The 22,429-nt window shown below is 41.7% G+C and overlaps 1 protein-coding gene across 1 annotated transcript in view; it reads left to right on the top strand.

The window, feature by feature from the left end:
* The first annotated feature begins 7,065 nt into the window (after positions 1 to 7,065).
* Positions 7,066 to 22,429, top strand: part of LOC133665295 (zinc finger protein OZF-like) — a 16,221-nt gene continuing 857 nt past the window's right edge. Inside the window, exons 1-2 of the mRNA XM_062070553.1 lie at positions 7,066 to 7,827; positions 19,933 to 22,429. The exon at positions 19,933 to 22,429 is cut by the window's right edge and continues 857 nt beyond it. Coding sequence (XP_061926537.1) covers positions 7,641 to 7,827; positions 19,933 to 21,287 — 1,542 coding nt within the window. The 5' untranslated portion in view covers positions 7,066 to 7,640 and the 3' untranslated portion in view covers positions 21,288 to 22,429. The remainder of the gene's footprint in view (positions 7,828 to 19,932) is intronic.

The following is a 22,429-nucleotide window of genomic DNA, read 5'->3' as shown; positions in this document are numbered from 1 at the left end:
CTGACACAGAGTTCTTGAAATGTCTTATTTTCATATGTCTTTATTGAAATAGAAGATTTTTCTCAGTTGAGTCAAGTTTAAATTATTCAATGCAACATTTAGAAAGTCTGGGTTTCCCCTAATGTAATTGATTGTGGCGCAATGCAACGGCAAAATTAAATCCCCTACATCTTAAAAATAACTTTTTTTTAACGTAAAAATAAAAAAAAGTAATACAATGTATTGTACTGTCTAGAGCAGGGGTCACCAACCTTTTTGAAACCAAGAGCTACTTCTTGGGTACTGATTAATGCGAAGGGCTACCAGTTTGATACACACTTAAATACATTGCCAGAAATAGCCAATTGCTCAATTTACCTTTAACTCTATGTTATTATTAATAATTAATGATATTTACACTTAATTCAACGGTTTAAAAGAGGAGAAAACACGAAAAAAAATGACAATTAGATTTTGAAACATAGTTTATCTTCAATTTCGACTCTTTAAAATTCAAAATTCAACCGAAAAAAAGGAGAGAAAAACTAGCTAATTCGAATCTTTTTGAAAAAATTTAAAAAATAATTTATGGAACGTCATTAGTGATTTTTCCTGATTAAGATTAATTTTAGGATTTTGATGACATGTTTTAAATAGGTTAAAATCCAATCTACACTTTGTTAGAATATATAACAAATTGGACCAAGCTATATTTCTAACAAAGACAAATCATTATTTCTTCTAGATTTTCCAGAACAAAAATTTTAAAAGAAATTCAAAAGGCTTTGAAATAAGATTTAAATTTGATTCTACAGATTTTCTAGATTTGCCAGAATATTTTTTTTGAATTTTAATCATAATAAGTTTGAAGAAATATTTCACAAATCTTCTTCTTCGAAAAAACAGAAGCTAAAATGAAGAATTAAATTAAAATGTATTTATTATTCTTTACAATAAAAACAATAAATTTACTTGAACATTGATTTAAATTTCCAGGAAAGAAGAGGAAGGAATTTAAAAGGTAAAAAGGTATATGTGTTTAAAAATCCTAAAATCCTTTTTAAGGTTGTATTTTTTTCTCTAAAATTGTCTTTCTGAAAGTTATAAGAAGCAAAGTAAAAAAAATAATGAATTTATTTAAACAAGTGAAGACCAAGTCTTTAAAATATTTTCTTGGATTTTCAAATTCTATTTGAGTTTTGTCTCTCTTAGAATTAAAAATGTCGGGCAAAGCGAGACCAGCTTGCTAGTAAATAAAAAACATTTAAAAAATAGAGGCAGCTCACTGGTAAGTGCTGCTATTTGAGCTATTTTTAGAACAGGCCAGCGGGCTACTCATCTGGTCCTTACGGGCTACCTGGTGCCCGCGGGCACCGCGTTGGTGACCCCTGGTCTAGAGGAAGTCACACAAAGTTGGTTATGTTACTAACAAATACCTGACGATTGAACAAATTCCAAATTACATTTAGTTACTGTTCAATTACTTCAATAGCAAACATGAATAATCAGACAATTTCATGACAAATGGTCTGATTCTTTGAGATGTTTAACAACAAAAACAAGTCTATTCTTCCAATTGGTTCACCTGTCTGATTGGCAGTCTGGGCTCACCTGTTCCGGGTTACCAATCAAGCTTTTCACGCCATCCCTGCCTTGCTGTCAGTGGTCCCGGTCTTGGCATTTGGCGCCTGTGGCGTGCTGGCGGCAGGTAGGCTGTTGGCGATGACAGTCACTGGGTGGTGCGCAGTCTGGCGGTGGTCCTGTGACGGGTGCATGAAGTAAGGAACGCAGCTGGTGGGGCTATGGGGGTACAAAAGCGGTACTAATCACCAGTTGAGCCCGCACCATGATGTGCGGGCTCAGTCGACATGGTGGTATGACTGCCGCAGTTTGCTTTGGGCTCCGCAGTGGGTACGTGCCCGGTGCAGGGCGACTTGTGGGGTGTGTTCTTCCTTCTGCATCCTTTAAGTCCCCTCTGTGGCAGACCGCTGAAAGCACGCCGGCTTTAAAGGCCTACTGAAAGCCACTACCGACCACGCAGTCTGATAGTTTATATATCAATGATGAAATCTTAACATTGCAACACATGCCAATACGGCCGGGTTAACTTATAAAGTGCAATTTTAAATTTCCCGCTAAACTTCCGGTTGGAAACGTCTATGTATGATGACGTATGCGCGTGACGTCACGACGGCAACGGAAGTATTCGTACCCAATGTGTCACCATACAAACTGCTCTGTTTTCATCTCATAATTCCACAGTATTCTGGACATCTGTGTTGGTGAATGTTTTGCAATTTGTTTAATGAACAATGGAGACTGCAAAGAAGAAAGTTGTTGGTAGGATGGGTGTATTAGCGGCTGGCTGTAGCAACACAACAAGGAGTACTTACTTGGCTAGCAGACGCGCTAGCCGATGCTAGCCACCAACCGCATCTGTGATCGGGTGAAGTCCTTCGTCGCGCCGTCGATCGCTGGAACGCAGGTGAGCACGGGTGTTGATGAGCAGATGAGGGCTGGCTGGCGTAGGTGGAGCGCTAATGTTTTTATCATAGCTCTGTGAGGTCCGGTTTCTAAGTTGCTAAGTTAGCTTCAGCGTCGTTAGCAACAGCATTGTTAAGCTTTGCCAGGCTGAGAATTATTAACCGTGTAGTTACATGTCCATGGTTTAATAGTATTGTTGATCTTCTGTCTATCCTTCCAGTCAGGGATTTATTTATTTTGTTTCTATCTGCATTTGAGCCAGATGCTATCACGTTAGCTCAGTAGCTAAAGAGCTTCGCTGATGTATTGTCGTGGAGATAAAAGTCACTGTGAATGTCCATTTCGCATTCTCGACTCTCATTTTCAAGAGGATATAGTATCCGAGGTGGTTTAAAATACAAATCCGTGATCCACAATAGAAAAAGGAGAGTGTGTGGAATCCAATAAGACCTTGTACCTAAGTTACGGTCAGAGCGAAAAAAGATACACCCTGCACTGCCTCTCTAGTTCTTCACTCTAACGTTCCTCATCCACGAATCTTTCATCCTTGCTCAAATTAATGGGGTAATCGTAGCTTTCTCGGTCCGAATCTCTCTCGCTCCATTGTAAACAACGGGGAATTGTGAGGAATCCTACCTCCTGTGACGTCACGCTACTTCCGGTACAGGCAAAGCTTTTTTTTATCAGCGACCAAAAGTTGCGAACTTTATCGTCGTTGTTCTCTACTAAATCCTTTCAGCAAAAATATGGCAATATCGCGAAATGATCAAGTATGACACATAGAATGGATCTGCTATTCCCGTTTAAATAAAAACATTTCATTTCAGTAGGCCTTTAATGAAACAATCTTTGGCGTACACTTTTCTTGGCTATATTCTTTCTTTATATTTTAGTTATCTTGGAGAACTATTTTGTTTAGTTTTGCCATCAATTTCACTTCCCTCATTGTTGATTTGATTTGTTTTGTAGATTTAACTTGTTTAGAAATAGTTACTGAAGTTTCTATTAGTAGTTACTGGTTGAACCGTCTTTCTTTTCATTTGATTTTCTATGTGATTTAATTATTCTTTATTTTGGCTTTAGTTTTACTTAATCTTACTTTTCCCATCATTCTAAATTCTTTCTCTTTACAATGTGCTTTTGCTATGAAATCATTTAGTTATTTTTGTTATTTTGTGTTGATATATTTTAGTTTATAGACCAGGGAGTTAAGTTAAAGTACCAATGATTGTCACACACACACTAGGTGAGGGGAGCAGTGGGCAGCAGCGGTGGCCGTGCCCGGGAATCATTTTTGGTGATTTAACCCCCAATTCCAACCCTTGATGTTGAGTGCCAAGTAGGGAGGTAATGGGTACCATTTCTATAGTCTTTGGTATGACTCGGCCGGGGTTTGAACTCTCAACCTACCCATGTCAGGGCGGACACTCTAACCACTAGGCCACTGAGTAGGTTAAGGTAACTTTTGTTCACCTGTCAATTTTTAAATGCGCTGGAAAGACATTGTTTTGTTGAAACCTGCTCCCTTGGACTGGAGTGCGGGCTAATTTTGTCGTCGTCTTTCGTAAAATCTTGCACTCTTCCACCATTCTTGGTTACCTCTTGAGGAACTCTGAAGAAACCTCTATGCTTTTCGCAATTTGAAAGGTTTGTACAGCTGAAAACAACACAAGCATAGGGTGTTTTTCTTCATGAAAGGTTAAATGGCGCTGACTTGACCACCACGTGTATTCAATGATGTGACGTGACGTTATTTGGAATCCAAGCAATGGAGAGTTTCGGATTTGTTTTACATTTCCCACAATGTATTGCTGGTGTGCATATTGAAGGGCGGAAGTGACATTCCAAAAGTGACTTTACATAAAAGGTTACTTGTTGGCGATAATTTATCCAGTACTATTCATAATGCCGACGACGTGTGCCATTGTTAATTGCCACAATGGAGGTGGGAGAGATATTACTAGCTTTTATCGCACTCCTACGCATATTTCTGGACAAACGGAAACAGCTGAAAAGAAGAGTTAATGGCGAAGGCTAGCATGGATTGCTACAATCAACCAAAATGTGACGACTCTGTGTTTATTCAGATCATTTCAGTGGTTCTTAACCTGGGTTCGATCGGACCTTAGGGGTTTGGTGAGTCGGCCTCAGGGGTTCGGCGGTGGTCAAGACACACCCGACTCATCGTTTGATAAAAACTTCTCCCTATCGGCGTATTATGGATACCCAGTAAAGGGTGGTGGAGTCAACATCATGGAAGCGGAAGAACACCTGAAGGCTTTTAAAAAAAAATCTACCGTTATGGAAACGGCAAACAGAAAACAATAACTTTGCAAACGTTCCCCTCCTGGACGACTGTGTAAGTAAGATCAAAGATGTGTCTGGAATAGGAGACATTTCTGTACCCCTGGAACTATAGCAAACAATTGCCACGCACTTGTTCACTTGAGCACCACTCCACTGACACATGTCTTCTCTATCTGAACGACCACATCAAACATGAGGTGGACGCGGGCAAATACTGCGGCATGGTCATGCTGGACCTTCAGAAGGCCTTTGACACCGTTAACCACGCTATACTGTTGGATAAGCTCAGAGCAATCGGATTTAACAAAACCTCATGGAGCTGGATGCAATCTTACTTGGAGGGGAGGGAGCAGGTGGTAGAGGTGAACGGCACCGTGTCCCCCCCTCTCGGTGAGCTGTGGAGTCCCCCAAGGCAGTATATTGGGACCTTTACTGTTCCTTATATACATAAATGACATGTCATCGGCATGCGACTGTGAATTGTTTTTGTTTGCGGATGACTCTGCCCTGCTGGTATCCGGCAAGGACAAGTCACAGGTGGAGAAAATCCTCAGTGCTGAGCTGTGTAGAACTTGCACCTGGCTCGCTGACAACAAGCTATCCATACACTTGGGTAAAACAGAATCCATCCTGTTTGGGTCCCACATCAACCTTAAGAAAGTCAATGACTTCACCATAAAAGTGGGTGACATTGTTATCACCAGGAAAGATGAGGTCACCTACCTAGGTTCCATTCTAGAGGCTAACCTTTCCTGTGATAAAATGGCAACCAAGGTAATCAAAAAGCTTAACCAACGAACGAGATTTCTCTACATAATCTCCTCTCTGGTCAACAAAAGCACCTTGAGGATTCTGGCGGGAACTCTCGTTCAACCCTTTTTCGATTACGCATGCACCTCCTGGTACCCTAGCACCTCCAAAACCCTCAAATCTAAACTCCAAACATCTCAGAACAAGCTAGTAAGGTTACTTCTAGACCTCCACCCCAGATCCCACCTCACTCCTACCCACTTCTCTAAAGTGGGCTGGCTCAAGGTGGAGGACAGAGTTAAACAACTTGCACTGAGCCTAGTCTATAAAATCCACTACACCTCCCTGATACCGAAGTACATGTCAAACTACTTCCTTAACGTAAATGACCGCCATAACCACAACACCAGGGGGAGCTCCACTAACCACGTTAAACCCAGATTCCGAACTAGCAAAGGTCTTAACTCATTCTCTTTCTATGCCACATCAATGTGGAATGCGCTCCCAACAGGTATAAAAGAAAGGGCATCTCTATCCTCCTTCAAAACCGCACTAAAAGTTCACCTCCAGGCAGCTACAACCCTAAACTAACACCCTCCCCGGATTGCTAATAATCAAATGTAAACAATCAAATGCAGATACTTTTTCTTATGCCTTCTGATCTCTCTCTCTCTCTCTCTCTCTCTCTGTCTCTCTCTCTCTCTCTCTCTCTCTCTCTCTCTCTCTCTCTCTCTCTCTCTCTCTCTCTCTCTCTCTCTCTCTCTCTCTCTCTCTTCTCTCTCTCTCTCTATATGTCCACTACTTGCTGTCCATATCCTACCCCCCGCCCCCTCCACACCCCTGATTGTAAATAATGTAAATAATTCAATGTGATTATCTTGTGTGATGACTGTATTATGATGATAGTATATATGATAGTATATATCTGTATCATGAATCAATTTAAGTGGACCCCGACTTAAACAAGTTGAAAAACTTATTCGGGTGTTACCATTTAGTGGTCAATTGTACGGAATATGCACTTCACTGTGCAACCTACTAATAAAAGTCTCAATCAATTGCAAAGTCTCTCGACGGATATTTCCCTACAAGAGAGTCATATCCAGCATAGGTGAGACAGCCGTTCACGTTTGCTGCTGAGACAGTGTCGTCATATTCGTTTAATCTGGAGCCAGAAGATGTTTAAAGAGGACACGATGCATAAACTTAAAATCAGAAGTATTTATTCCCTATTGGATACAAGTCTAATACAATTGTTCCGAGCGCGATCTGTGCCTAGTAGCAGTCATTTGTTGTGAGTTCTTGTTCATGCACGCTTCATTTTGTGCACCAGTAAAAAAAAAAACATATAACTTTGTTTTGAATTTGAAAAAAAATAAAATAAATGTATATATATATATATATCTTTTTTTTTTTCCTTTTTTTTATATAGATATTTTATATATATATATATATATATATATATATATATATATAATTTTTTTTATTTTTTATTTTTTTATTTTTTTCCACTAAAGAAGGGTTCGGTGAATGCGCGTATGAAACTGGTGGGGTTCGGTACCTCCAACAAGGTTAAGAACCAAAAGCTTTTTGTAAGTAAAAAGTATCTTAAACCATTAATAGCCTCACTTTACATTAACTTTTTTAAATCTATCCCTTGTTTGTTGTTGTATTCTTGTTACTTTTTACTCCTAGGTAAGTTGTTTTATTTTTTTTTACCTAACACCAATAAAACATACAAACATCACAAAACATGACGTAGCAGAAGCTCCGCCTGAAAAAAATAAAATGCCTGTCCGGGAAATGACGTCATCTTCGCGCAAGCGCAGACCGATCATGTCTTCCGGTACCTATCTTGTCGACGTGTAGTGACAAGCAGGACGCTGACAAGTCAGTCTTATTATTTGTTCTCCACTTTGTAAATATTTATTTCGTATAAAATACTTATTTGATTCTTTATTTAAGGATACAATTGTCTTGGTGCACGAGTAGCTTAGCGCGCTAGTTAGCTTCGCTCGTTAGTTAGCTTAGCTTGTTAGCTGCTAACAGAAGACAGAAGTTATCAACACATCGCTAAGTAGAGATCAAGTGTGAGAGTAAAGTGTTGTGATTGTGTGAAAATGTCTACATTACAAATGTTGAGAGCGTTGGTGGATCAGCGACTAACTGCTGCCGTCGAGGAAATATTTGTAGCGTTAGAAAGAACGATAGCAGAATACAAGGCGGAACTTTCTAGAACGAAAGAGGAGAACTATCAACTACTGGACGCTGTTTTCAAGAAACATCAAGTTGTGTTACACAGAACAGGTTTGTTGACTTCTTACTCTCACATGTTTACTAACTCTATAGTTGGGCCAGCAACTTAAGGGTTCCAGGTTCGATCCCCGCCTCCGCCATCCTAGTCACTGCCGTTGTGTCCTTGGGCAAGACACTTTACCCACCTGCTCCCAGTGCCACCCACACTGCTTTAAATGTAACTTAGATATTGGCTTTCACTATGTAAAGCGCTTTGAGTCACTAGAGAAAAGCACTATATAAATATAATTCACTTCATTTGATTATTGACAAGAACGTGACATTTGGTATAACTTGAATGAATGAATGAATGAAATAGGTTTTTTTCGGTCATATAATCAACCATTTTGTGTGACCAGTTTAACAGTACAGATTAGACATATTTAAAGGCCTACTGAAATGATTTTTTAAAATTTAAACGGGAATAGCAGATCCATTCTATGTGTCATACTTGATCATTTCGCGATATTGCCATATTTTTGCTGAAAGGATTTAGTAGAGAAAATCGACGATAAAGTTCGCAACTTTTGCTCGCTGATAAAAAAAAGCCTTGCCTGTACCGGAAGTAGCGTGACGTCACAGGAGCTAGTATTCCTCACAATTTTCCTTTGTTTACAATGGAGCGAGAGAGATTTGGAGCGACGATTACCCCATTAATTTGAGCGAGGATGAAAGATTTGTGGATGAGGAACGTTAGAGTGAAGAACTAGAGGCAGTGCAGGACGTATCTTTTTTCGCTCTGACCGTAACTTAGGTACAAGCTGGCTCATTGGATTCCACACTCTCTCCTTTTTCTATTGTGGATCACGGATTTGTATTTTAAACCACCTCGGATACTATATCTTCTTGAAAATGAGAGTCGAGCACGCGAAATGGACATTCACAGTGACTTTTATCTCCACGACAATACATCGGTGACACACTTAGCTACTGAGCTAACGTGATAGCATCGTTCTCAAATGAAGATAGAAACAAAATAAATAAATCCCTGACTGGAAGGATAGACAGAAGACCAACAATACTATTAAACCATGTACATGTAACTACACGGTTAATAATTCTCAGCCTGGTAAAGCTTAACAATGCTGTGGCTAATGACGCTAAGGCTAATTTAGCAACCGGACCTCACAGAGCTATGATAAAAACATTAGCGCTCCACCTACGGCAGCCAGCCCTCATCTGCTCATCAACAGCCGTGCTCACCTGCGTTCCAGCGATCGACGGCGCGACGAAGGACTTCATCCGTGGGTTTGGTGGCTAGCATCGGCTAGGCGTCTGCTAAGTCCTTGTTGTGTTGCTATAGCCAGCCGCTAATACACCGATCGATCCCACCTACAACGTTCTTCTTTGCAGCCTCCATTGTTCATTAAACAAATTGCAAAAGATTCACCAACACAGATGTCCAGAATACTGTGGAATTATGAAATTAAAACAGAGCTTTTTGTATAGGATTCTCCGGGCTCCGAATACTTCCCTTGTCCTCGTGACGTCACACGCATACGTCAGCATAATAAAACGTTTTTAACCGGAAGTGTGGCGGGAAATTTAAAATTGCACTTTATAAGTTAACCCGGCCGTATTGGCATGTGTTGCAATGTTAAGATTTCATCATTGATATATAAACTATCAGACTGCGTGGTCGGTAGTAGTGGCTTTCAGTAGGCCTCTAACAATCATACACATTTACACACAAAAAGAAAATAAAAAGAATGACCGAATTCACTGAAAATTAGATTGCCTGGAACATCAACGTTAAGAAAAATCAATGGGATGAAAGTAATTGTTTCTATATTTTATCATTTTCAATTATTTCACCTTTCAAGGTTTTCTTAAACCTTAACAAAGAACTACACGTCTTTAACTCATCACTGAGCTTGTTCCACCATTTAACTCCTAAAACTGAAATACACGATATTGCCAAAAATATTTGGCCACCTGCCTTTACTCGCATATGAACTTAAAGTTAAAGTACCAATGATTGTCACACACACACTAGGTGTGGTGAAAGTTGTCCTCTGCATTTGACCCATCCCCTTGATCATCCCCTGGGAGGTGAGGGGAGCATTGGGCAGCAGCGTAGCCGCGCCCGGGAATCATTTTTGGTGATTTAACCCCCAATTCCAACCCTTGATGCTGAGTGCCAAGCATGGAGGTAATGGGTCCCATTTTTATAGTCTTTGGTATGACCTGGCCGGGGTTTGAACTCACAACCTACCGATCTCAGGGCGGACACTCTAACCACTAGGCCACTGAGTAGGTGGTCACATATGAACTTGAAGTGCCATCCCATAGAATTGTCCAACATGTTTTGGTATCTTGGAGCATTCAAAGTTCCTTTCACTGGAACTAAGGGGCCCAACCCAACTCCTACTTCAGTGATGCTTCCCAGGTGTGTAAAGGTGGCAACCTCGTCTAACGGGTTATGATCCATGTTTATTGGGGAGTTGTTCTTGTTGTTGATACGCATTAACTTAGTTTTTGATGTGTTGATTTTGAGTCCAAGCGAAGCTGCTGTTGTTTCCAGTGTGCATGATTTCTCCTGCATATGTTGGTGTATGTGCTAGGAGTGCTAAATCATCTTGCTGGTTTAGCAAGGCCTCAAAATGTTCCACCCATCTCGAGGCGATTAGGGCTGGGTCCCTAATACGAGATGATTCATCAGCAGTTCGAAAGGGGGAAGACAGTATTGGGTTTTTGGGCCAGGGGTGGATTTAATTGCATCATATAAATTATGCATTTCATATCTGTCTGCATGTGACTGTATTTCTTGTGCCTTGGACACCCACCACTGGTTTTGCAGTAGTCTCAGGACACATTGCACCTCTCTCCTGCATACCTGCCAGTTGTGTTGAAGGGCAACAGAGGTTGGGTTATTGAGTGAGGCTTTATGGGCCATATGCGTATTAGTGAGGAAAGTGGAGATATATGTGGAGTTTTCGTCGAAGCAGTCCTAATGTTTGTTCCTGTTGTATCCGATGGATTGGGCTGCGGCTTCGTAGAGTGATCCGCTGAGAGATGACCACTTCTCTTCTGTCGAAGCATCTCTTTCCAGGAGAGACTCAATGTTCTCTAGCTGATTGGCTGTGTACATATATACAGTATATACTCACAGTGTTGGCGTTAACGCACTTTTTGTGTCTTTTAACGCATTGAAATCAGAAAGGACGCGCAATTCCAGAAGCCCGTGTGTCCCCCGGACCCTGATTTTATTTGTATTTTTTACCGCCCGGTTTGCTGGTTTTTTTAATTTGATCGATTATCGCTTTCCACCGGTGTGCTGTTTTGTTTATATTTGCCGGATCAAATTTCTGTCCCCGTTTATTGCGTTTTTATTGGTGGTAAATTTTGATTCGCCGGAAGTTTTATCAATGACAAATACTGCCTCAGTTTGAACTGGGACAACTTTCAAAAGAAAGACTTCATGGTGAACACTAAGGTGAGTGTAAAGTCAGCCTTTTTAACGTCATCCTGTGCCATGTCTCCAGTAAATGACTTGTTTTAGGCTTTGTGAGTCCACTTCACTTTTATCTCCTGCTGTATCACATTGTTCCAGGATGGAGACAGGCTAGCTGTCAGCTTCAAGCTAACCAGCACCCGACCGGACTCCTCCACCCCTAAAACATACTTTGTAGGTCAACAAACAGGGAGAATATGTGCCTTTTGAAGTCTTAATATGCGAGGAGTGTTCGAAAGGAGTCTCTTGGAGAAGTGGCTGACAAGCTAGCAAGTGTCGCTCGCATCGCTGACGTCATCACCGCCATTGTTTACTGAAGCAGAGATCCTGACTGTGCGTTATGATAAACGCGCATGAGTCGTAAGGCTCTGCTTTTTATTGATAGACTTATCAGATTTAACTTTTTATTATCTATAGCAGGGGTGTCAAAAGTGTGGCCCGGAGGCCATTTGCGGCCCGCAGCTAATTTTTTAAAGGCCCACGGCACATTCTGAAAATACTATTAAAATAAACAAAAACAACACAAGTAGAATAAAAAAGCTTACAGGTGAAATGTAATTTAGAAAAAGTTACAATGTTGACTAATAAAACAAAGCTGTTTTTTTTTCTTTAAAACTGTCACTGCTCAAAACATAATATTGAATCAAAATCAATGTTTTCTTGAATTATTGAGCTATCCAAGGCTCTGATTACATCACATCCAATATTCCACTTTGAAAAATATTTTTTGTGGAAGATTTTGCATATTTTGTGTGTTTGCCATAAAAAAGAAACAGTTTTCTTTGACAAAAAGGGCCGAAAACATCCATCCATCCAATTTCTTCCGCTTATCCGAGGTCGGGTCGCAGGGGCAGCAGCCTATGCAGGAAGCCCAGACTTCCCTCTCCCCAGCCACTTCGTCCAGCTCCTCCCGGGAGATCCCGAGGCGTTCCCAGGCCAGCCGGGAGAGATAGCATACTTGCCAACCCCCCCCCCCCCCCCCGTTTTTAGCGGGAGAATCCCGGTATTCAGCGCCTCTCCCGACAACCTCCCGGCAGAGATTTTCTCCCGACAAACTCCCGGTATTCAGCCGGAGCTGGAGGCCACGCCCCCTCCAGCTCAATGCGGACCTGAGACTGCGTGGGGGCAAGATGAAGAAATACGCTTGCAAGTTCCAAAACGAATGGAAACAAGAATTTCAGTTCATCCAGGACAGTTTGAAGGGGAAGGTGTATGTTGCCTGTAAATTTTGTAGAACAGACTTCTCCATTGAACACAGTGGCCGAAATGATATACTCATTAAGAACGGAGAAGTTAAACAGGACAATACTGCCATCTAATGGACAGCCACAGGACCACTGAAATTCAAGTTTTTTTTTTTTAATGTAAATAAAATATATATATATATATATATATATATATATATATATATATATATATATATGAAATACTCGAGTTGGTGAATTCTAGCTGTAAATAACCACGCCCCCAACCACGCCCCCCACCCCACCCCGGACCAAGCCCCCCACGCCCCACCCCTACCCCCCACCTCCCGATATTGGCGGTCTCAAGGTTGGCAAGTATGAGAGATAGTCTTCCCAACGTCTCCTGGGTCTTCCCCGTGGCCTCCTACCGGTCGGACGTGCCCGAAACACCTCCCTAGAGAAGCGTTCGGGTGGCATCCTGACCAGATGCCCGAACCACCTCATCTGGCTCCTCTCCGTGTGGAGGAGCAGCGGCTTTAGTTTGAGCTCCTCCCGGATGTCAGAGCTTCTCACCCTATCTCTAAGGGAGAGACCCCCAAATTTATTTCGGCCGCTTGTACCCGTGATCTTGTCCTTTCGGTCATAATCCAAAGCTCATGACCATAGGTGAGGACGGGAACGTAGATCGACCGGTAAATTGAGAGCTTTGCCTTCCGGCTCAGCTCCTTCTTTACCACAACGGATCGATAGTGTCCGCATTACTGAAGACGCCGCACCGATCCGCCTGTCGATCTCACGATCCACTCTTCCCTCACTCGTGAACAAGACTCCGAGGTACTTGAACTCCTCCACTTTGGTCAAGATCTCCTCCCCAACCCGGAGATGGCACATGATTTTTGCCTCTTGTTATTCCAGCCCTCAAATTGATTCCATTGTCTCTAAAGCAGGGGTGTCAAACTGGTTTTAGCTCAGGGGCCTCATGGAGAAAAATCTATTCCCAAGTGGGCAGGACTGGTAAAATCATGGCATAATAACCTAAAAATAAAGACAATTTCAGATGGTTTTCTTTGTTTTAAAATAAACACAACACATTCTGAAAATGTACAAATCATAATGTTTTTTTTTTACAGTTACATCAATCAATCAAAGTTTATTTATACAGCCCATATTTACAATGAGATGAGGTGGCGACTTGTCCAGGGTGTACCCCGCCTACCGCCATTATGCAGCTGAGATAGGCTCCAGCACCTCCCGCGACCCCGAACGGGACAAGCGGTAGAAAATGGATTGATGGATATTCACAAATGTCTCAAAGGACTGCACAAACCACGGTGTCTACCAACCGAGATATACCGCCATGGGGCGGTATAGCTTGGTTGGTAGAGCGGCCGTGCCAGCAACTTGAGAGTTGCAGGTTCGATCCCCGTTTCCGCCATTCTAGTCACTTCCGTTGTGTCGTTGGGCAAGACACTTTACCCACCTGCTCCCAGTGCCGCCCACACTGGTTTAAATGTAACTTAGATATTGGGTTTCACAATGTAAAGCGCTTTGAGTCACTTAAGAAAAAGCGCTACATAAATGTAATTCACTTCACACTTCACTTCACAACGACATGTTGCGGTTAATAGTATTCTATCTTCATTTGTCGTTATTTATACTTTCTGAATAAATGCTGTGATAATGTTCACCAGTCAAATAGATGGATTTGAGTCTGGCAGAGTTTTAAAATGCTCTCGTTGGTGTTAATGTTTTAATAGAGCAGAAAATTGAATAAATATCTAAATCAAATTACAGGATGTTAAAGGCCTACTGAAAGCCACTACTACCGACCACGCAGTCTGATAGTTTATATATCAATGATGAAATCTTAACATTGCAACACATGCCAATACGGCCGGGTTAACTTATAAAGTGACATTTAAAACTTCCCGGGAAATATCCGGCTGAAACATCGCGGTATGATGACGTATGCGCGTGACGAAGTCCGAGTAACGGAAGTTATGGTACCCCGTAGAATCCTATACAAAAAGCTCTGTTTTCATTTCATAATTCCACAGTATTCTGGACATCTTTTGCAATTTTTTTAATGAACAATGAAGGCTGCAAAGAAGACAGTTGTAGGTGGGATCAGTGTATTAGCAGCGGACTACAGCAACACAACCAGGAGGACTTTGTTGGAGCGCTAGCCGCGCTAGCCGCCGACCTCACCTTGACTTCCTACGTCTCCGGGCCGCCAAACGCATCGGGTGAAGTCCTTCGTCCTTCTGCCGATCGCTGGAACGCAGGTGAGCACGGGTGTTGATGAGCAAATGAGGGCTGGCTGACGTAGGTGGAGAGCTAATGTTTTTAGCATAGCTCTGTGCAGTCCGGTTGCTAAGTTAGCTTCAATGGCGTCGTTAGCACAGCATTGTTAACCTTCACCAGCCTGGAAAGCATTAACCTTGTATTTACATGTCCACGGTTTAATAGTATTGTTGATTTTCTATCTATCCTTCCAGCCAGGGGTTTATTTCTTTTGTTTCTATATGCAGTTAAAGCAAGATGCTATCACGTTAGCTCGTAGCTAAAGCATTTCGCCGATGTATTGTCGTGGAGATAAAAGGCACTGAATGTCCATTTCGCGTTCTCGACTCTCATTTTCAAGAGGATATAGTATCCGAGGTGGTTTAAAATACAAATCTGTGATCTACAATAGAAAAAGGAGAGTGTGGAATCCAATGAGCCAGCTTGTACCTAAGTTATGGTCAGAGCGAAAAAAGATACGTCCATTGCTGCCTCTCAAGTCATTCACTGTAACGTTCCTCATCTACGAATCTTTCATCCTCGCTCAAATTAATGGGGTAATCATCACTTTCTCGGTCCGAATCTCTCTCGCTCCATTTTAAACAACGGGGAATTGTGAGGAATACTAGCTCCTGTGACGTCACGCTACTTCCGGTACAGGCAAGGCTTTTTTTTTATCAGCGAGCAAAAGTTGCGAACTTTATCGTCGATTTTCTCTACTAAATCCTTTCAGCAAAACTATGGCAATATCGCGAAATGATCAAGTATGACACATAGAATGGATCTGCTATTCCCGTTTAAATAAAAAAAAAAAAATTCAGTAGGCCTTTAATGCAATTCACTCATTTTCCTCAACTGATGTATTGACATCATGTGCTCTATTCTGTCCATATGTAGCATCATCTACAACAAAACTTATGAATTTGCCCTCATTTCTTTAAGCACACAAGTTCGAAGGGGATACATATCAATTCATCATATTTATGTGCGCCCAGAAAATGAGTCCCCTTGCAGTCACAAGTACAACAAAAATGTACAGATTCTCAAAATGATTTATTTGGGTAGAAATGTAACAGGTTACATTACCAACATTTACTTTGACAATCAATGCATGAACGTAGCAATCCACATTTTCTATATTATCTACCACTAATAAGCAGCGTAAGTACTACTATGCGGGAGTATATGATTCTCTCCTTAAGGTGTAGCGCCCTTGCCTTGCATAGCTGGGGGAGACAACCCCCCAAAAACCGTGCCCAGGAGTGGCGACTCGAGCACGTATCTAGCTATTGAAAAGATGGCAAGCACAACGGTTCAAGCCTGTGCATACCCGGTTCCAAGCTCGACCCTTGTCCCCTCTACTGGGACGGATGACGGCATAGCCCCAAACCCCACAGGAAGGGTTGCGCCCGATAAAAGGAGAAGGCTTGAAACTACATTTGTCAAGTGCGGAAGGCCTGTAATACTCAGCACCTTCAACACTTGCACACTGTCCAAGCCAGGTCGCATCGAATAACTTCTTGATGGTGCAATTGCCTGCAACATTGACATGATATGTATCCAGGAGCATAGATTCCACCACCCCAGTGATGAGCTAAAGTACCACAAACATCTGGGCTGCAAAATGATCACATGTCGAGCCTACAAAAACGATGTTAACGCCACTATCAACGGAGTTGGCATTTTAAGATCCCCCAAAGCCAGCTCAAATCTAGTCCAAGCTGAGAAGATCTCTAATCGAATCTTGATTACTGAGTTGCACTCAAATCCTGTGACCTCCGTTATTTGTTGCTACAGTCCACATAATGCAAGATCTGAAGACGAAGTTGACGAATTCTACCAAGACTTTCGTTCGCTTGTGGATAACATACCTGCCCACAACATGCTCATTCTATGCAGTGGTTTTAATGCTAAAATTGGCACTGACGAAGCACTGTTCTCGTACAACACCAACACAAACCGCAACGGCGAGAAGTTGCTTGACCTGGCAATTGAATTCAATGTTACTGTGACAAACACCCGCTTTATGAATCCTACTAACAGATTTTGGACTTTTCAATACCCTACTGGGTATCGTGCACAGCTAGACTATATCTTGATAAGCAAGCAATGAATCAATAGCGTTAGAAACTGTCGAACATACTCTTCATTTTTCACCCTGCAATCCGATCATAGAATCGTCTCTGCCAAGATAAACCTTAGTCTTCGCTGCTCCAAGAAAGGCACTGTCAATCCGATGAATCAAATTGACTGGGCAATCACAAGTGGAAATAAAGATCTCGTTGACCATTTCATAGTCAAGGTCTTCAACCGCTTCCAAGTGCTATGTCACGAGGAAATCCCGCCCAATGACAAATATAACCTTGTTTTGTCTTGTGTGCAGGAAGTAGCTTTAGGTACTCTTCCTCGGAAACAGAAGCCAAGTCTGAAATCCATCAGTAGCCACAAGTCTGTTGTGACATCTCGTACTAACTTGCTATCCGCTAATCAGAAGTACGATCAATCCCCCACGCTTTCCAATAGAAAACTGGTGACAGATGCACAGATCTCCCTGCAATGCGCTTATGACCAAGCAACCGCCGATTACATCCAAGGAAAAATTGACAACATAAAACATCTCCAACTACCCCAGCAGCACTGCGCAGCCTGGAAAACAATGACATTACCGGCAGGAAAGAAAGGCCCTCTGTCACTGCACAGGGTGGATCCCCTCAAAAGCGCAAAGAAGGCTGGCTGAACCACTAACAAGCTCCTCGGGGAATCTTCACCCGTCCCACAGAACCTCCCAATAATTCAAATTGCGAGCGATCTCAACATCAAGACGTTTCCGCTCACAATCAGCGAACTTCAAACAGCTACCTCTGGACTGAACAGCAAGAAGTCCCCTGGCCCTGACAATATTCCCCCACTGATCTGGAAAGATAAGACCTTCCATCCGCTTCTTCTGGAGATTTGCAATCATGTGTATACCTCCCATGAAGCACCCTCTCTGGCTATCCTCGTACACTCTACCTGTCCCAAAGAAGGGAAATCTTACTCTCATGACAATTATCGCGTGATCTCCTTAACTGCCATAGCGGCGAAGTTATACAACAAGATGCTCCTAAACAGACTTGTCCCCAAAGTAGATCCACGTTCTACGCTTTCGCAAATCCTATCTTTGGGGAAGGATAGTGGAAGAAATTAGGAACGGAAAGAAAGATCTTACATTACTTCAAGAAAGCCTTCGATTCTGTCAACAGACAGGCCATGTTTATCATTCTATGGTATTCAAGATGAGATTGTTCTGGCCGTTAAGGCTCTTTACACCAATACCAGCACAGGAGATCTCACCCCTCTGAAGTCATGCTCTTGCAGCATGGGATACATAGAATTGTGATTGCGACATCCAGTGGACATTTTTAGAACAGCAGTTTCTATCATTCAAAAAATTGGCTCATTTTCATACTTGGCAAACTCATCTCGTTGGCCGGATAAAACCTGTTCTCAGGCCTGATCTGGCCCACGGGGCGTACGTTTGACACCCCTGCTCTAATGATTAAGATGAAAATCTTAAAGCCCTACTGAAAGCCACTACTAGCGACCACGCAGTCTGATAGTTTATACATCAATAAAGAAATCTTAACATTGGAACACATGCCAATACGGCCGGGTTAACTTATAAAGTGACATTTTAAATTTCCCGCTAAACTTCCGGTTGAAAACGTCTATGTATGGTGACGTATGCGCGTGACGTCAATCGTTGAAACGGAAGTATTCGGACACATTGTATCCAATACAAATAGCTCTGTTTTCATCTCAAAATTCCACAGTATTCTGGACATCTGTGTTGGTGAATCTTTTGCAATTTGTTTAATGAACAATGGAGACTGCAAAGAAGAAAGTTGTAGGTGGGATCGGTGTATTAGCGGCTGGCTGCAGCAACACAACCAGGAGGACTTTAACTTGGATAGCAGACGCGCTATCCGACGCTAGCCGCCGACCGCATCGATGATCGGGTGAAGTCCTTCGTCGCTTCGTCGATCGCTGGAACGCAGGTGAGCACGGGTGTTGATGAGCAGATGAGGGCTGGCTGGCGTAGGTGGATAGCTAATGTTTTTAGCATAGCTCTGTGAGGTCCCATTGCTAAGTTAGCTTCAACGGCGTCGTTAGCAACAGCATTGTTAAGCTTCGCCAGACTGGAAAGCATTAACCGTGTAGTTACAGGTCCATGGTTTAATAGTATTGTTGATTTTCTGTCTATCCTTCCAGTCAGGGGTTTATTTCTTTTGTTTCTATCTGCAGTTAAGCCCAATGCAATCACGTTAGCTCCGTAGCTAAAGTGCGTTGCCGATGTATTGTCGTGGAGATAAAAGTCACTGTGAATGTCCATTTGGCGTTCTCGACTCTCATTTTCAAGAGGATATAGTATCCGAGGTGGTTTAAAATACAAATCCGTGATCCACAATAGAAAAAGGAGAAAGTGTGGAATCCGATGAGCCAGCTTGTACCTAAGTTACGGTCAGAGCGAAAAAAGATGCGTCCTGCACTGCACTCTAGTCCTTCACTCTCACGTGCCTCATCCACAAATCTTTCATCCTGGCTCAAATTAATGAGGTAATCGTCGCTTTCTCGGTCCGAAACGCTCTCGCTGCTGGTGTAAACAATGGGGAAATGTGAGGAGCCTTTCAACCTGTGACGTCACGCTACTTCCGGTACAGGCAAGTCTTTTTTTATCAGCGAACAAAAGTTGGGAAATTTATCGTCGATGTTCTCTACTAAATCCTTTCAGCAAAAATATGGCAATATCGCGAAATGATCAAGTATGACACATAGAATGGATCTGCTATCCCCGTTTAAATAAAAACATTTCATTTCAGTAGGCCTTTAAACTCATCATTAGTACTATGGAGGCTGGCATGTAGGACATTATTTCCTGTGTGTGTATGAAACAGCACATTTTCACAAATGTTGTCAACAATTTAAGGGTTGCAGGAATCACTTTTAAGGTGTGTTTATATAAATGAAGTGAATTGGACGATGGTCTGGGAAAGCATTTACCCGAAAGTTTTCATGTGTCAGCTGGAAGTACCCTGACTGCTGTGAGGGGAAACTGATAAGATTGTGAGATTATACGCTGGTGCGGGACAATGTCTCATGTGACTGAGCAAAACTTCACTTTTCTAAAGCATGCGTTTGTCTTCTCCTGTCCCGCAGATCATCTTCTCCATGAGCCAGAAGAGGAACCACAGCCCCCCCACATTAAAGAGGCAGAAGTGGTACCACAACTCCAACACGTTAAAGAGGAAGAGGAGGAGCCACGGCCCTCCCATATTAAAGACGAAGCAGCAGAACACAGCATCAGTCAGGAGGGAGAACATATTGACGGACGGGTGGAGTTCCCAGTGACTGGTGTCCCTGTGAAGAGTGAAGATGGTGAGGTCAAAGGTGAAAGTGAGGAGAAGAGAGAGGCGGAGCCTCCAAGCAGCAGCTCAACACAACACATGACAACAGAAGCTGATGGAGACCACTGTGGAGGATCACAAGCAGACCAGCTCTTAGCTCCACTATCAGATAGTGAGGACACAACGTCACACTCTCCTGACACTGATGATGAAGACTCTACAGATGATAAGACATGTCACACTGACAACACTCACTTGAAAAGTTTTGGCCTCAAAAAGTCTCTAAATAGACGCATAAAAAATCACACTGGAGAGAAATATTTTCCATGCTCAGCGTGCGGTAAAAGATTCTGTATAAAAGAAGACCTGATAAAACATGCAAGAATACATACTCAAGAGAAACCTTTTTCCTGTTCAGTGTGTGGAGCAGCTTTTGTTAGAAAGGGCAGTTTAAAAACCCACATGAGAATACACGCTGCAGAGAAACCTTTTTTGTGTTCCATGTGTGATTCAGGTTTTGCTCAAAGGCAAAATTTGAAAAACCACATGAGAACACACACTGGAGAAAAACCTTTCTCATGTCCTGTGTGTAAGTCAAGTTTTATACAAAGTCAAAACTTGAAAAAACACATGACAGTGCACACAGGCGAGAAACCTTTTTCCTGTTCAATCTGTGGTGTATGTTTTTCAAGGAAAGAAACTTTGACTATTCACATGAGAAGACACACAGGAGAAAAACCTTTTTCATGTTCTGTGTGTGACTCAAGTTTTGTACGAAGTCATGAGTTGAATATCCACATGCGAATACACACTGTAGAAAAACCTTTTTCCTGTTCAATCTGTGGCGTAGGTTTTAAAAGAGGGTACAGTTTGATAGAACACACAAGAACACACACTGGAGAAAAACCTTTTTCGTGTTCAGTGTGCGATTCAAGATTTGGTCAAAATCGGGGTTTGAAAAAACACATGGAAATTCACGCTAGGGAAAAAGTGTTGAGTTGCAATGTGTGTGATGAAAGATTCTCTTATAAATACCAACTTAACAAACACAAGTGTGCTGGTGAGAACAGCAGCAGTAATATAGGAAAGTGCTCCGCAGTACTCCACCGGGCCGAATCTCCCAGTCGTAAAGAATCCTTCAAAAGAAGGCTGAATCCAAACACATAAATCTAGTCACTTGTTCCTTAGCCCATTTCTGACATGTCCTGAAAGGTTCAATGAAATCCGACTAAATTTTTTCTGTTTTGTTGTTAACTACCTGACGATTATACAAACCACAAATCACTTGTAATTACTTTTCAATTACTTCAGTAGCAAACATTTATATATGTTTCTTAGTTACACATCCTGGAAAACAACATCCACACAACAGTTTATATTTATTATTAATTCTTACTAATATTTTGAGTTGTGTACTAACACATCAATTTGTACTTCTGCTAATATTTAAGAAGTGATGATGATGTTATGGTTCAGTGTGCCCCTTCACAGGCTTGCTGTCTTCAGTTGTCCTACTACTTGTACTTGTACACTGTACAGTTTAATTATGGACAACTTTTGTACAATAGATCTTTTTTTGTACTAGCTATTTTGAAACCAGTGCTGTATCCTTTGCATACGACTTTGTAGAATACAATTTCTGTTTTTCATGACTAATGGTCGAATTAATTCAGCTGTTTGGTGCCGTGACCCGGATTGGCTGACACCGAGTTCTTGAAATGTGTTATTTTCAAATGTCTTTATTGAAATAGAAGATTTTTTTTCGAGTTGAGTCAATATTTTATTATTTAATGAAACATTTAAAAAGTCTGGGTTTACCGCTAATTGATCATGGCGCACCGCCACGGCAAAATTAAAGCCCCCACACCTTAAAAATAAGTGTTGTTTTTTTTTCACGTGAAAATAAATAAATGTAATATCATGTAAAGTTGGTTATGTTACTAACAAACTACCTGACGACTGAACAAATCCCAAATTACACTTTGTTACTTTTCAATTACTTCAATAGCAAACATGAATAATCAGACCAGTTAATGACAAATGGTCTGATTCTTTTTTTGATTGATTGATTGAGACTTTTATTAGTAGGTTGCACAGCGAAGTACATATTCCGTACAATTGACCACTAAATGGTAACACCCGAATAAGTTTTTCAACTTGTTTAAGTCGGGGTCCACTTAAATTGATTCATGATACTGATATATACTATCAGATATATACTATCATCATATACAGTCATCACACAAGATAATCACATTGAATTATTTACAATCAGGGGTGTGAGGGGGGGTAGGATATGGACAGCAACT

This window comes from Entelurus aequoreus, linkage group LG14, assembly GCF_033978785.1.
Source record: "Entelurus aequoreus isolate RoL-2023_Sb linkage group LG14, RoL_Eaeq_v1.1, whole genome shotgun sequence".
In the NCBI taxonomy this organism is placed as follows: domain Eukaryota; kingdom Metazoa; phylum Chordata; class Actinopteri; order Syngnathiformes; family Syngnathidae; genus Entelurus; species Entelurus aequoreus.
The sequence above is the reverse complement of the archived record's forward strand: the minus strand, read 5'-3'. Positions and strand labels throughout refer to the sequence as shown.